This window comes from Diabrotica undecimpunctata, chromosome 2 (assembly GCF_040954645.1).
Source record: "Diabrotica undecimpunctata isolate CICGRU chromosome 2, icDiaUnde3, whole genome shotgun sequence".
Classification (NCBI taxonomy): Eukaryota; Metazoa; Arthropoda; class Insecta; order Coleoptera; family Chrysomelidae; genus Diabrotica; species Diabrotica undecimpunctata.
In genome coordinates, this window is record NC_092804.1 from 128,958,552 (window position 1) to 128,976,340 (window position 17,789).

Below are 17,789 nucleotides of genomic sequence, written 5' to 3' on the forward strand. Positions count from 1 at the left end.
CATCCTTTTGCGGGCATAAATAAACAAAGGTGGAATATATGTTCCTGAGACACTTATGCAGCACATAATGGTTGTTGTCTGACCTCTTTCTGCGCTTGTAATAAAGCCGACTCTCTTTTGTCCCTTTTAAGCAAGTATTTTTCCGGGGTTTTGGACGGTTGTTATGCCTGTCTCGTCTGCATTATATATTTTGGATGCCGAAAACTTATATTTATCCAATTTGGATTTTAAATTAGAGAAAATAGGTTTACTTCAGTTTTGTTAAAAGCAGATATGCGGTTAATAGAATTTTCATAGCGCACCTAGAATTTTCCTGTGGGGCGGTTTTGGTTCGGCAGCGAAATTTTTTTTATGCTACCTCCATTTTGAGTCCTTAAAATTTGTGAGTAACAGTGCCCTGGGAGGGAGGGCGTTTAACCCCCCCCCCCGGTCTTATCTGATCTTAAGTGACAATTTCAAGCAGCTGCAACAGTCTTGTAGGTAAAAAGTTGCTCACGCCCAAAAAATGTTTGATAAAAAACATTGAGCAGTGAATTTAAACTTTTTGTTAAAATTCGGAAGTTCGTGTCGGAAAACTATGAAACTTTGCAGGTAGAGGGTTTACGGGCATGACTTTTTATCTCGCGCCAGAGTTTTTGAATAATACGTTTTAAGAAGGAGATGGTGGATGCCAGACATTTGTTGTGACACCCTGGAATCTATCGAAAATGACTCAGACTTCTTAATAAAAGTCATAACTTGGGATGCAACATGTATTTTATTTCAATATTACCCTGAAACCAAGCGGTCATCAATGCAAAGGAAGACTCCAAATTTCCCGATGGTCCAAAAAGAGAGCTAATGAAGTCTAAATTAAAGACGACGTTGATTGCTTTCTTCGATATACGGGGTTTATGGAATGGGTATCAAAAGGTAAGACAGTTAATCAATATTATTTAAAGATTTAAAGAAAACTGCGTAAAAAAATTCGTCAAAAGGGTTCCAAACTGGACAGATAACTCCTGGATCCCCAATAACGACAACGTGAACTCTGTCAAGGATTATTTGGCCAAAAACCTGTTCACAGTCATGGTCAATCCGTCCGATTTATGACCCTGCGACATCTACCTGTCCTGAAAAATAAACTGCTTGAAAGGACCCAGCCACAAGTCATTAAGGGACGCAAAACAAAACTCGGCGCAGTCTGTCTGTTGATGACTTGTAGCACTGCTTCGTACAATCAAAGCTTCGCATGAAGCAGTGTAGGAATGAGGAGGGAGAGGGTATATTGAAGGGACACATGAAAATTAACTCAATTTTCAAACCTAGTACCTATATAAAAAAATGTAAGGACCTGTAGGGGGTCTAAAAATTTACTTCTCATTTTGGTACTCTATGTGTTAAACATCTAGGTAAATAAAACCCTTACAAAATAAAATATCCAATTTATTATTAATAATAAATCATTTTCAACTAATACTTAAACATCTACTAGGTAATAATCTTATTTACAAATTCCCTATCTACTAACTACCAAAAATAGCAATATAATCGGGAAAACGTTTTCCCCAAAAATCAGTTTAAGCAAATAGAACTAAAACTATAAAACATACTTTTAGACCATGTACATTTCTTACTAATTCTTAGTATAAAAATTCGAAACAACTGGCAGGTTAAAAAAATTAAGATAACGATGAAAGTAATTAATTGGAGCAAGTATCTACTTCTGATTCTTCCAGAATATGTTTTAGGAGAATCATGAAAAATTAAAAAAAAACATTTCTTATCGATATGTAAGTAATAGATACATTTAGCAGTGAAGGTGTTATTGTATTGTGATATTTTACAATATTACAATAAAATATTATTTATAATATGACAATAAAAATATTTATTAATTAAAAAAATATATACAAAAGCTTCATAGACATTAAGAAAGCATTTATCTAATCAGGCAGTCCATATGCATAACTGCACAAATATGTCCAACACAATATAGTGACTAACTTGCTACCACATATAAGGAAACCATGATTTCCTTTATATGTACGAAATGTTGACGTAACATGTGTTTTGCATATATATTTTTTAAAGAAATATTTAAAAGCAAAAGTAATTTAGACTAAAAATGGCCGTTTTAAGTAAATTTGTACTATTCCCGTTTTTAGAAAATATGTTCGTCAAATCAAAGATCAACATTCAGAAGAATCTGAACAAGAAAATGTTTTATAATTGAATTAACAAGTTATCCTCCATATTAATACATATCGCATCGCAATCTACAACAAAAAATGCGTTATGAACATACAAGTTCAGTTATTTCATCTGTGAACAATAAGTTTTTCAGGCATAACTTTACTACTATTTCATTAATAAAAACTGCTAAAATCTTCGAACATTACGGGGAATTCAGGGGAAAGAAATGTTCACTGCAGAAGTAACTATGCTCTAATGACGACGGTGGTACGGCTGGAAATTTCAATTGGTAAGCTAGATATAGTTCTCTTAATACCTTAAACCATATGCTTAAGTTGAAGGACGTGATTGAATTATCAATTTTTTTATTCCTTCCCACAAACAGAAATCGCGTACAGTTGAATCTAAAAATCACCGAAAAATGTGATGAATCTATCATGTTCGACCCAAAAAAATATCTTCTACACGTCATAGTAATTTTTTACTAAAGAAATTTAAGTATAGTTCTTAAAAATAAAGGGTCCATTAATTTTATCGTCCAAAATGTCACATCCAACCTCATTGATAAATTAAGTCACGTGGTCGATAAATCCGGGAAATTAGAAAGAGATTCAGGAACCACTTTGCGTCAGTTTTCTCTATCGCACTGGGGGACGCAGCTGTATACCAGCGCTCAGTCTATTTGTATTATATGTCTATGGGTTTTCCCCTATCTATGAGGTTAGAAGACATACTTCACAGACTTCCTCGACATAGTATGTAATACTATAATAAGTAGGTGCTGGAGCTAGGTAATACTATGTACATAGCATGTATAAATTATTTATATATATATATTATATTAAACCTATAGCTAAGATAATCAAACTTATAAAACGCCTACACCCAGTTGCTCAAAATGTAGACCTCACCTAATAAAGTCAGAACAAGGAGAATATAGAAGACTGGTGAACCATGAAATAATAAATATAATCGGGAAAATATAGTAAAATGTATTAAAGCACAAAGACAGATTGTTTGGACATATACAAAGAAGAGGAGGCACTAATTAGTAGGATAACGAACCGGAAACCAGTAATAACCAGACCAAGAAGAAGACCAAAACTACGATTCAGGACCGGAGAGAATGGAAACAGATAGTAGATACAGCAAAAAAACATAAAAATCTTTGAAAAAATAGCCTAAAGGATATAGGTGACTAATCCACCACGTTAAATGGATTAAAAAAGCTTTCGGAATTGAGTGACCTTTACTCTACCTAGAGTAATCGGTCAATAATAAAAATGTTTATTAAATATTATTATTTCATAATAACTTCTGAATATGAAGCTAATTCCAAGGCGAAAAAGTTGGTGCTGGCTATAGCTAGTTACTATTTACTTGATTATTTATTGGTTACTTTCATTTAATTTTTAAACCTGTCACCATCTGTAAAATATTGATTAGGTTCAATAGTATTGTACGATCGAATTTTTTTCTATATTTTTAAACAAATACAATTTAATAGCAACACTAATAACTAACAATCATAATTCAACTTAGTTCTATCCACTTAAACTGTTTAACAAGGCATCAGAGCAACAATAACCATGTAAAAATATTTTTTACACAAAAAGAAAACATGATAACCTATCATCGCCTATACCCGACTTTGTAATTTTAAAAGATACTTTGGCTGTGCAAAAGTAGTAATATTTACTCTTTTTGATATGTAAAAATACATTTACATACATGCAGCTATTTACAATATTCTTTTAATAGACCAATGTTTTCTGCTTTTCTAGAAAGATTTTATCTTTTTTTATTGCATATTATTGTTGTATTTTAAACTATGCATAATTCTTCAATGAATAAAGATGGAAGACTTTATGTATTTTTACCAAAATGTAATATAAAAATAAAAAAATCGGCGGTAACAGATGATATATTCAGGTGAAGCAACTATATTTTTTATAACGAAACAAATCTATGTGATAAAAAGTATCAAAACATTCGTTTATTTTTCAATTCATAAATATTTTTTTTTATATTTGAATCTTTCCGTGTTTTTAAAAAGTAAAGGTATATGACAGAACTGCTTATTTCTTTGCCACATTATGTTATATCATATTTACAGGTAAAATAAATATAATCGTCACTGAAGTACAAGATATGTGTCACATGAAAACTCTCAATAGACTATATAGACAATAGGCATATATATGTATATATATATATATATATATATATATATATATATATATATATATATATATATACATATATATGCGTCTTCTACAGCTGGCGCCGTTTCTCGCATCCTAATTTCCAGCGTTTTCTGTCGAAGCAATCTTAAGTTTTTAAATCTCTGGGAATACATTTATAAAGTATAAATTAAAATAATCACCTTTATATTAATACAATTTTATGTAACTTAACATTCAATTTCATTATTTAAGCAGGAGATATCGTGTAACTATAAAACTTTCATTTTAACTGCGTCCATTAAAAAAAATTAGTAAGGTCGTTTCTAAAAGATTTCCCCTATTATGGAATTAGGAAAGTAAATGAATGCAAATAAATATGCATGACACAATTTTTTTAGGTTAGTGACCTAAGTTTTTTTTATTACCTCAGGAACCGCTAGTATTAGAGGACATACATAAATTGGTCCGTTAAATGAGAGCTCTCATAGTACTTTAATATACATGCGAGGCAATTCTTTGAAAAGCTTTGGTCGTAGGAACCCTAATAACTATATAGAGTAGAGTATTTACTGTTAATTTATTATTCTGTTTTAATAATTATGATAATAATGCTAAATAAGTAATATTTTAAATGATAAATAGTCACAAAACGTACTAATACTTTTTTATACTTTTTTATATATTGATGATACAAGAATCATCAATATGTGTAAAAATTAGTGACAACTAAACAGTGGGACAGTATGAAGTAACTGTTGAAAACAACAACAACAAAATAAGACAACTACGCAGCGAAAAAAATACATCCAGACGGCCCGACAAACGTTGCTACATTCTATATTTAATTTCTTGACAAATTGAGAGAATCGCTGTATTATTTCAATAAAATGGACATGGTATCTTAATATTCTTAAGACTACAGTATAGAATATAATTAAAAATTATGGGAAAACGGGAAGTATCTTAAATAAAATGGTAAAAGCCCGGGTTGTCCAAAACTCCTTTCTGATAGGAATAGGAGAATATTAGTAAAAATTTGCAAAAAGGTCATAGAAATACTGGTAAGGCAAGTTAAAGCTGAATGGAATCATGACACTGGATTCAATTTGTCAATGCTGAAGCAAGTGAATACAAAAATCTGGATTACTTAAAGTTTTATAAAGTTAAATTACAGGTAACAATTTAAAAGTTTACTCGTAGTTTAAAAAAATGATATTATTTTCTTATAGGTAAAGGAAACGCCACAGTTTAAAGAAAAATAAAAGTAAACCAGGCTCATGTGGGCAATATCTACAATTTCTTGGTCGGTAGACAATTGGTCCGAGTAGTTTTTAGTGACGAATCAAAATTCGATGTGTGTTGGTGATTACCGCTAACCAGTTATTCGCACTAAGCATAAGTTTTTTCACAAGAACTGTTTGAAACGGACCCTAAAATTTCCAGAAAGAGTGATGATTTGTGGTTTATGGCAGTTTCAGCGTTAGAATTAATCGAGGGTACCGTAAATGCTGCGAAATATCAACAAATAGTTCAAAAACAGGCGTACTACCAGGCATTGAAAAATTAAATGTTTTGTAAAAAAAAATGATTTGGAAACCACAATATAAACGTCCTTTCTTGGCCTTCTAACAATCCTGATCTAAATATCATTGAAATAGTATTACATAAAATGAAACAGACACTAAGGAACAATCTACAACGAAGATTACATGCACTTAAAGCCAGTTTGGAATGCATTTACCCCTGAACAGTGCAGATCATTTTAGTCGAGTAAATGTCCAACCGAATTCGGGCGGTTACAAAGTTTAGGAGCAATGCTACTACGTTTTAAAAATAAATTAAAAAGGGATAATCCTTAAGGTCGCGGCATATTATCGTGCACGTATAGTTTTCGGCACGTAGCGTTTCCACTCCAGCAATCGGACTGTGCGTTCACATTTTCATACATAGAACGTTTCAGTTTGGTTTCGTTGAAGATATGATCTCGCTTTTCTCGACAAAAATTATGTGCAATTGCTCTTCTACTTAACGATGAAGAAAGAAAAACTGTAGTAAAAAGAAGGTTTGAAGTACATCCAATGCTAAGAGAAAGGAAGAAGGAAGGTGAATACTGGACTTTATACAAAGAATTAATTGATGACGATGAAAAATATTATGGATATTTTAGAATGAATAGGATTCAGTTTAAATATGTTTTAAATTTAATTACACCTTCAGTTAAAAAACAAAATACTACATTAAACAAAGCCATATATATCAAACCAAAAAGTATTTTTAAAAAGAAAAGGTATCACTTCCGTACAAAAGTCCTAAGTGTTTATCACTTCCATGATTAATTGTCACAAAGCAATAAAAACACATGCATAAATGACAAAATAGCCTCGAAAATTATTTTTTTAAATACTCATGTATCAAAATCAAACAAATACCTAAATAAACAACGAGGGGAAAACGACGGACATCTAATTCACATTATCCGTACCAATCGGTTACGACTCGTTACGTAGTCGTCGGCATCAGTAAAATATTGTTTTCGAATATACTGAACGGAAACGTTAGGTGTTTGATACCATACGTTCCGGACAGTGTGAGTTGTTCATATTAAAAACCATTTAAATTATATTTTTCGGAAACTAAACACTATGTGCTGGAAACGCAACTTGCATGATAATATGTCACGACCTTTAGTCAACAATTATTTATAGTGCAAACACTATTATTTTGCAAGTAATACGAGTAAGTAATTAAACACATGTTGGCATATAATAGTCCAAATTTTACCTTACGTTTTTATTTATTTAGGGGGATTACTTGCTTTTAGTTTTACTGAAGATGGACTGATTAGTCCGAAAACGTTCTGAACTTGTTCCTTTTGAAATATTCGTTATATGTCCCAATATATGTAATTGCCAACAAAATAAATAGTTTTTATCAGTAATTAGTTATGTTAGAGTAAGTATATTTTGTTTTGTGTTGCTGATTGAACCTATTCTTCTGTACGTACCATATCAGAATTTTCATATGTTGGTGACCACCATTGCGAAGGTTTCTTAATCCTCTGCCACATTAAATGCCAAAAACCTTATTAAAAAAAATAAACTGTCAACTATTTGAATTATGCATCTATTTTAGGTTGTCCCACTATATAGTTGTTAGGGCTCATATTTACAAAACTGGATAAGCTGATCTATCATATTTTTCTTATATCATTATTAGAACTACTGTGATCTCCTTTCTTTCATTTTGCTTAATAAATTAAATCATTAACGTTATATACTTAAAAAATGATTTAATTATGCAATTAATTACTTGATTAGTAATTTTAGCTGCTATAACTAAAAGTGCTCAAATCCCTTTTTCTTGTTGATTACCAGCAGCTATGGCAGCTCCAACCCCAGTTTCTTCTACCACGATATATTTTTAAAATAAAAAAATTTCAATAATTATTTTTGTTACAACGCAAAACAAAAGATAAAACCTTTCAGTGTAGATCGTAGCATTCATACAATTTTAGTTTCTTCAAAATTTAAATGGCACTGCTTAATTTAATTAAAATGTTACGAAACACACATATTTTAATAAATCTAGAAGGCACTCTGCAGGTCTGGACTTCAAGTACACTTCAAAAAAATCTAAAAAATGGTAAGAGCGTCTCGTAAAATAAATGTCAAACTGCAAACATGCGTAGAAACTCGTAAAATGTACATTCATTTAAAACATTTTGGATTGATTATTTATCCGTTGCATAGATTACTCCATCGCCAACCGTCAATACAACCATGCATTACGATGACGATTCTTGGAAGTAAACAAATTGTTTTGCGAAGACAGGTAAAATGTTTTACACCATTAAAATATTTACAATCCAACTATTACCCATGATTGTATAAAAATTAATCAACAATCCTTTGTTGCAAATTATTTATAAAAGGTGATGGGTGCCCGACACCCGAAATTTAAAGGAAGTCGTTATAAAGTGGCGTTGATTTTAGTAGATTCAAAAAATCTACTTTTTTTTTAAATCAAAAAGGAATAAATTATACTACAGAATTCTTGTACAAGAAGAAATATCTTTACTAAATGTACCGGATAAAATCTGCTTGATGAAGGTAATTTATACAAACTTTCCAAAACTAATTTGACATAAATGTAATTTATATTTGTGTTTGACATTGCTGGAGTTTGCTAAGTGAAGAACTTATGCATTTTAAGTAACCGATATATCAGTATAAACGAACAATTCTGATTGATGATATAACTAAACAAAGACCAATAGAATTCGATTCTCTGCGAGCACTTCAGTGTTTGAAGAAAAAGTCCTAGAATTTATTTAACAAATATTTATAATACCCGATTTAATACATTTTTCCGTATATAAATATCAAAGTACAGAGATGAGTAATACGGTCAGGTGAATGAAGGGTTATATAATCTTGGCCATATTTATCTTCATGTGGCCATATTAATCTACAATATATATTTTGCTCGCTGTGTTAATATGATTTCTTTTGTTACATCAATAAAAAATGCCCCAGTATCATTGCAGGGACCTAGGAGGCAACTCGACCACAGAGAATTTGTCAGCAGTTTTAAGAGCGGGGGAAACAAAACCGTAGTTAACACAGCTAGCCGTACATATCACATCCCAAGGCGGACACTTCGACGATATTAAGAAGGAAAGCAAGTCTTTTCTACGGCGATAAGCTATACTTACAAATGCCCAAGAAGCAGAATTAAGTTAACGTATTATCACATACAATTATTACAAAGCGTACTTTGTAAGTGTGTAAATCGATTTACAGAACCTATTGGCTACGTAGTTTTATGAAGAGCAATCCTCAAATCAAAGCCTAGGAAAGCGCAAAACTTTAATCCGGCTAGGGCACAAGAGCTTAATAAATTTATTAAAAAGGATCAACTCAAACGGATATATTATGTAGACGAGAAAAGTTGCAGGCTAACATTTCGCCATCAGCAGAAAGTTTTGGGTCAAATAGAGACAAGAAGAGTACATGTTGTTGCAAACGAACACGGAGAAAGCGAGAAAGTGTCACCATTGTTTCTGTTAATGCTCTTAGTACAGCAATCCCTCCAATGGTGCTTTTTAAGGGTAAACGTAGGAAGCCAGAATGGGTTGACTCACTACTTCCAGGTGCTGTTGCTCAAATGACTGCAAAATGCAGCATGGATATTGAAACATTTACAGTTTGGCTTCAACACTTTTCAAAACTTAAGACTGCTGTTCCATGCATTATCATATTTGATGGTACAAGATGCCACTTGGATTACACTATTGTAGAAACTGCCAAAAGATACGAAATCACTCTATATTCTATTTTCTAAAAGCTGTATTTACAGCTCTTGAATATTACTGGGATAATGAAGTTATAAAATAAAATGTTATTCTATCCGTAGATGTTACTAAACACAGATTTGGGGACATTTGTTCTACCATTTGAGACAAAACAATGACACCATCCAATATAAAATCATAGTTCTTGTAAACAGAAATTTATCTTTTCAACTCAGAAGCTATCCAAGAGATAGTATTGCGAGTAACTAACGTTGGTAATAAAACAGATGATTATATACTGTCATCTTCAGGCATGCAACGAAAAGATTACCTTTATCATTCTGCTTTAGGCTTACAACCGAAAAATCGCACAAAAGAAGCCTGTCTGGACACTGTAATAGCAACGCTTGTCGTTATTGCACTTCGGATATTCAACCGAAAAATCGCCCGAAAAAACCCTTTCTGGAAACTGATAGTAGCAGCGATAAAATTATTTATTTATTTATTCAGAAGACGATCAGTGATTCTTCTAACATCCACAACATTTCATTTACAAATATGCCTCAAACACCTGAAAATACAGCATTAAAGAACAATAAGAGAAAGCCTAGAACACTAGCTATCAATAGTCGAGCTCAAGTTGTTACTAAAGATTTATTTGGTAGATGTACTAGACCCAGTGATTCAGAAAGTGTTGAAGCCAATACGGATATTGCAGATGGTAAAAATACAATGAAACAAAAAATTAAATCCTTGCCTGCTAAGAAAAAGGGAACAAAAAAAAACAAGAATCTTGATTGTGAAACTTATGCAATGGGTCTCACAGCCAAACACAAGATTGATATATTCTTATGTCCTGATTGTGAAAAATAAGATATTTTTAAGATTTTGCACTATATTTGCTTAATATTTAATAAAACTCAAAAATTATAAAACTATTTTATAATTTAAGGTGCTAAGTTTCATATTTAGGTATAAAAATTTACTTACTTTAGAGTGGCCATATTGCCGAACCATGTTAGAAATATGGCCAACGGCAGTATCTTTTAAAAATTATAAAATAGATATATACCTAGATAACCCATATAACTGTAATAACACTTTCTCTTTAAAAAACTTAAATTTGGCGCCAACTACAGACAAAAGATCTTAAGGTGGTCATATTACCTTACTCAAAATTTATAGCTGGCTTAAGACTTTTTTAACACCAACGTAAAGTGAAGGGATATATTTGTACATAGATGATTTTGATGCACCCTAAAAACTTCCTAAACATAACGAACGACAGTAACATGTATCATGTTATTAGACAATTGTCATAATAAATATAAAATGTAAAGATTCCATGCATATAAATCAGTATACTGAGACACAAATAGCTGAAACCGTGAAGTTCATTTGCGCCGTAAATCAAAGAGGGAGATTCAGTAAGATGATATTCTTGACAGCGGTAACACCCACTTAAAAAACATATTTTCTTTTTCATTACAGAGATTAGGTATTTGTCGTCTGATCTGACATCAATTTTCGCTCCATCTTTTCAAGAGACGTCCTAAACTTCTTCGTTCTTTCGATTTGTAATGTAGTATGCGTTTCATTAGTTAATTTTCATCAATTCTGTTCAAATTTATACGCTGTTTCAATTTTGCTCTGTATTCTTTAATTTCTTCCTGATAGAGTATATGTTTAGTTTATGTTTTACATCTTAATTTCTTGTCTATCAAGTCTTTCAATACCTTTCATTCTTCTGAGAAATCTCAGATGCATTTTTCGCACTTGAAAATCATTGGATAAGAAATCTGTAGTTTTGAGATATTGCCAGATGATCTCGACGTTATGAAATAGTTGCTGAGTTCACATGCAAAATCCCAAATACACATTTTATTCGTTACGTCCAACATTTCAACTTCGGTAAAATCAAACTCATGATAAATATATTGTAAATCGTTACAGTAATCATTGTATATAACTTTTACTATAATTTTCATGTTAACATTTCAATAAAGAAAAACTCCTTTGACCATTTTTTAAAATATATTATCTCAACCTCATAATTGTTTTAACATGTATCTTTTCAATACAATGTTTAACAGTTATTTCACACATTAGGTCAATATATTTACAAAACTTAACTTTTAAACTAGTAGAAACTTACGTTTCTATCATACGTATCATACGTCGATGAGTCTGATTTAGGCAACGCGAATGACAGTTTAAAAACTGATACATACTCACGGTTCGTAAACTTACTACGGTTGCCTCTTCCGACTGGGGTGGAGATGCTTGAGTTACGTCACCAGAGTACACAAGAATACAAAACTCATTTATTATCACAGTTTGTTCGTGGTAATTATCTTTCAGTTTATTATTTGCTTTATTATTTATCGTTTCTTAAATATCTCAGTTTACTTTAAATTTTTGTATTTGAAATTTTGGTGTTGTTTTCTATAAAAACTTATTTTGAATTATCGAAGAAACGTTATTTATTGTAGTTGTACATCGTACCTATTGTCTTCGTATCTTTTAATAAGGTAGGTTAAAACTTTAAAATTTCATTGTGTATTAACGTAATAATAATGTTGATGAAATTTTAGAATGCCAGGCACAAATTGTAGTGTGTAAGAAAGATATTAAAAAAATGGAAAAAATAGTTATGTAATTCGGTAATTCATTCAATAGTTAATCCAGTATTGATGGAAATTCAGTATACGCGAAAAATTTTCTGTCTAAAATGGAGATTGAAATCCTAGATTTACGTAAATCCTGCATTAACACTGGATAAACGTGAACAACCGGTTCTGACTAATTTTAAGTACCAAACTACCTACATATCAACAGTGTTCCATAATTAGGTATTATAATTCACTAGACATCTTTATTTCATAACTATCTTTACTATTTTCCACACATCAAAGACATAAAAACGACGATTAACAATGTTACGATTCAAATTACTGTACTCTCGTGACGTAATTTCGGGCTTAATGTTCATTGGTTAGTCGGAAGAGGCAACCGTAGTAAGTCTACGAACCGTGATACATACTACTATTTACAGAGTTGTAATAAGTATTTCTATGAATAAAACAAGTCCTGTTTAACATAAACAAACCTAAAACACTGTGAATCAAAATTCCTACTCAAATTAAACTTTAAACTCAAAAAATTAAACGAATGATGAATCCGTCTAATACGTTTATGGCTGATTTAGTTAATATCTGTTGTATATTCAAGAATACGAGTAGAATACAGAGATATCAATTTATAATGGCATTCTTTTAGTCATTATTGCAACGGATTTACTACGAAAAAACAATAATTGACTTTGATTTTTACGAGTCTTAACAATTGCTACAAGGGATATCTATTGACAGTTTGACACCTATATAACGCATTAAAATAATGTTTTTTTGAAGGTACGAAGACTATCTTAAATAGTTATGTTCTTTTATACACCTTACAAAATATTTACAACGATTTCTTTAAAGAAATTTACAACATTTCATTTTCACAAGCCTTCTTTCCTCCTCCTCGATGCTATTTTTATTAAGTTGCACAAAAAATATTTTTTGCATTTCACAATGTATCAAATTTTTAAGTAAGTTTATTAGAATAACCAATTTTGGGCTTTAACAATGTCAAATCGAACAACAACGAAGTAATGTGATAAATCCTTTATAATTAATGTTTCGAATACGAAGGCAAGCCCTTGTCAAAGTGTAATTTAAAAAACATGTAAAATATACAAAAAAATGTTTATTTTAAAATTATAATTTGACGACTTTCCCAATTTGAAGTAGAAATATTAACAATAAAGAGTTTTTTAAATTTTTGTTATATTTTACCTAAAAGAGTTTTAATCATAGCATCGATGTTCGTAATTCAACATACAATTATTTTTTTAGTAATATAAAGTCCAAAATTTGATAATCCTACATATTTCTCGTCATAATAATAAAAAGTACTTGGCATGGATTTTTTATTCACTCGAGACCCTCATAAATTAATTTTAAAAATCCATGCCCAATCCCACAAATCTTTTTAAATATAAATAACTTTATATTACATATATCCTAAATTGTACAAAAATACTTTAGATATTTATCAGATCACCAAAAATGCGACAGTTCGTGATTGTTGGAAAAAGCGGATTCAATAAATCTATCTTAAACGACCAATATCTTTGGTTAGTAGCCAAAAATAATATTTTCTTATATTTGAGCAAGTTTGGACTTGGAACTTTCTCGAGTACGATTTTAATCTTTCAATTCTTTCGATGCCACTTGATCAAACAACCTTTACAAGAAACAGTTTAAAACAAAGTAGTATACTATGTATGCTGTTCATTTCAAATTAAAAGGCAAGTACGTAATCGGCTAATTAAACAGAAAACAGATTTACTTATAATGTCTCACCCTCAAGAACCGTGAAACCTTGTCGTAGTTGAAAAGCTCTTCATACTCGATCACGATTTTTAATTCTGCGAGTTGGGCGCGACCGAGGTGGCTCAAATTCGTGTTTGATTAGAACCCCTCACGGGTTCAACCAGAAGTGACAATCGATTTCCTTTTCCTGCAACAAAAATGGACCACGAACAAACAAAAAGCCTCTATCATCTGGAAACTATGGAAATCAATCCCGTTGTAGGCTCTACTTCCAAAGATTAAGAGGAACTATTTAAGAGTAGTCAGCGAAACCGCAATGAGGCACAGCAAGTACCAAAAAATCAAAAAAGGTCCAGCGGGAGAGCATAAGATTTGAGCACATAAAACACCGTCTCAACAAAGAGACTCGACAGCAGGCGCTTAAGCGTATACTAAAGCCACAAACATAGATGTGGAGTATTCACAAAAGATCTTTTAGGTCTCAGTGTGAAAAGGTCTAGAAGGCCAAAGAATTCCTTTATCTACAATCTACCTATAATGTGGAGTAATCTTTCAGAGACTGATGATAACTTGGGGTTAATTATAAAATAAAATGGACATAATTACTCACGAAAGAATATATGTAAAAAGACAAAAGGTAGCAAGGAAATTATCACGAACAATTTATTGTGTAATAGATAAAATTGTTGAAAAAAAAATGACTAAAGCTAAAAATGGGATTTGCGGAAAAAATACGTGAGGAAACTAATTTGAATGGAAAAGAACCTCAGAGTATCAATAAACAACAAATAACACTAGAAGTCCGGAAAAAACAATGTCCTTTGTCCGGATAAAAAACCGGACGTCCACAAGAGACCTAAGAGCTCAGATTTTAGCCAGGTCTATGCCCTGCTGGCAATACTTTAGATAACTATGGGATCTTGTTAACGGGACCGTGTCCAGGTCATAATAGCAACCGATTCTCCTCGCCATGTAATCTCGTCGTAAATAAGAGCTGTAAGGAAAACAAAATTGTTTAGTGTGTTCTAAATTGCTCAGTTTTGTTCAGTGTTCTGTTATTCTTGCTGTCGTCTAGTATATGGTTGCGACTAAGATTTGTTATTTTATTTGAAATAAGCAATACCAGAGTCCTGCAAGTTTCTACTATTCATGCTTAGCATTGCTATAACAAAAATTTCTAATACTGAACCATCGCAAGGTTCTAAACAAGTGGCACCTAAAGAGTAAAAAAACCTGAGTAACCAAATAAAGGTAAGCAGAATAAGCAAATATATTCCTAATATAATTTATGTTAGAATAGTTGACAAAACAAATATTAATGACATTAATATAAGTCATAAAAATAAATATTTTGCTGAATATCATGTCCTATAAATAACAAAGTTAATATGTACCTTATACAAATGACAAAGTTTCTGTGAAAATTATATACAACTATACAAATAGAAATATTTATCAAATTTAAAAATATATTTATTAACGTTTGCTTTAATGAAACTAGTTATCCTTTATGCAATTTTTTTGATACACTAGTGATAAAACAAAAACTTCGCCATGCGATTTCAAAGCGTTTTGCAACAGGCCTGAAGGTGACATTAAAAGAAATTACACTTGATAAGTCCATTACCAAAAATTCAACTGTTGTGTTCAAATAACCAGTTTGATTCTAAGATGTCTTAGATAAGATGCTATATACTAGTATCACACGTTTTGTGTTTAATTATTACATGTTATTAAAATTAATTTTATACAATTTTTCGCCATTAAACAACAGTTATAAACATTATATTAAAGGTATGTTAAAGTGAAACTTAGTTTAAAAAAGTGGATAATATATAGTTTCCAAAATTTATCATACAATATACTGTAATCGCAATGAAGACGTTTCAACAATTAGAAATAGTTGTTTTGCTTATCCTGCTTAGTAGAATTACATTTCCAACATTTTTTTCTCAAAACTTCGAAACAATTCAATAAAATGCACCTCTGTATACCTAAAACAATACTCTAGTTGACATTGCACAAATCTGCCACCGTCTTGTTTCAAATCCCACACAACATATTTAAACTCAGTCCTTCACCTGTAATGTACACGTCGGTGATCCTCATTCGCTTTTCTGTTGACAATATAATTCTTTTAATGATTTTAATTCGTCTATTAGGGCCTTATTTTGATTTTCGAGCACCGCTACCCTATTTTCAAGACACTTTATATATTCTTTCTTTTTTCTTCGACATTCGCGAGCCGCTTCTCGATTCTTCAGTAATCGCATTTCTCGCTTGCGTGCTTGGTCCTCTCCACCACTTCCTGAGAGATTTCCGCTTTGCGCTACCACTGTAAAATATATTAAGATTAGATAACACTGTTTGGATGTGGTGATGGTATGTAACAAATTTGCATACATTTGGTTTATGATTTTATAACATGGTAATATCACAAATGCATGGTTATTTATAGTAGTATAACAGAACGGAAAATTACTCCGAATCATATTGGAAGTGGAAACAGCGGAATACAGTACAAAAATTAGCATTAAGACTCCAGGACTCATGGCTGAAAGACCTGAGGAAATGGTTGACCACTCATTCGCAGAAATCTTTCGTGTAGCAGTTTTAAAAGCTACATCTGTCGCTTTGGATAGCCAATCTTCGAAAGGAGACGGCGCAATAAAAAGACTATAACAAATTTGCATATATTATTTGCTTTAAGATTTTATCTAAGATTTTGGATAAAGCTCATCACCAAGATATAATAAATATTCTAAAAAAAATACATCGTAATATAATCCGTATCAATCCAGAGAAGAATGAGGAACAACAACACAATAAATCCTCGAGCGGGCGCTCACGTCTATTTTGTACACTTCCAATGGACTGCCTAAGTCTGACGTCACAATGGGCGGGGGTTTTAAAAACCTTTCCAAACATTTCTCATTTGTCTTTTTAATTGTTTAAAGAATAGGAATGGAAGGAAAAAACTTTTGGTTATGAACATTCATTCTGTGCGATTGGTATTATTTGTTGTTCGTCAATTTTTGAGGTAAGAATGTCAAAGTATTAAGATATTTACTATGAATGTTCATATTTTAAGGTTATGTTATTGTTTGATTAAAACTTTAATTATTTTTTTACTGTATTTTAAGTTTTTTCGTTGTTGTTTTTACTAGGGTTATTTCAAAATAAATCAATAAATCATTGAATTTATTTACGAAGTTGAAAAATATTTAAATTATGGTTTTATTCTTTTTTCGTTGCCAGTGATTTTATACAGTAAAAGACTAAAGATAGTTTTCTCGTAGTTTAAGTTGTAACAAAGAATATAGACGCATATAGAAGAATCTTTCACCGTCATTTTTTAGCGTCGGCAAAGGTTATACACAAAACAATGAGAAGTTTAATTAAATAAACATTTCTAAATAGAGTACAAAAAGAACAGAGTCAAAAATATTTTAGAAAATTATTTTCAAAATTGAGGTGTGTCTAAAAGCTGGTTTTATACCGTTATCAGCTAAATTTAAAAATATTTACATAAATTACGTATACATAGAAAGTTTACCATTTATAAATACAATTCAAAAAGTACTTATATTTAAAAAAATTCCATGGACAAGTCAGTTTCACTATTACTGTCGTTATCTAGATCTATAATAATTGTTTCTTTGAGTAACCTATCTGTATTTTTCCAGCTGTCATTGGTTATTTTCTCCATTTCTAATTCAATTAGACGAACCACAGATGAAGTTAGGGTAAGCG

The 17,789-nt window shown here is 31.2% G+C and overlaps 1 protein-coding gene across 5 annotated transcripts in view; it reads right to left on the reverse strand.

The window, feature by feature from the left end:
• Positions 1-1,409: 1,409 nt before the first annotated feature.
• CrebB (Cyclic-AMP response element binding protein B) overlaps positions 1,410-17,789 on the reverse strand; it is a 107,041-nt gene continuing 90,661 nt past the window's right edge. For all 5 annotated transcript variants that reach the window (XM_072523445.1, XM_072523444.1, XM_072523442.1 and 2 more), the window contains one exon: positions 1,410-16,371. In XM_072523445.1, coding sequence (XP_072379546.1) covers positions 16,142-16,371 — 230 coding nt within the window. In that variant the 3' untranslated portion in view covers positions 1,410-16,141. The remainder of the gene's footprint in view (positions 16,372-17,789) is intronic.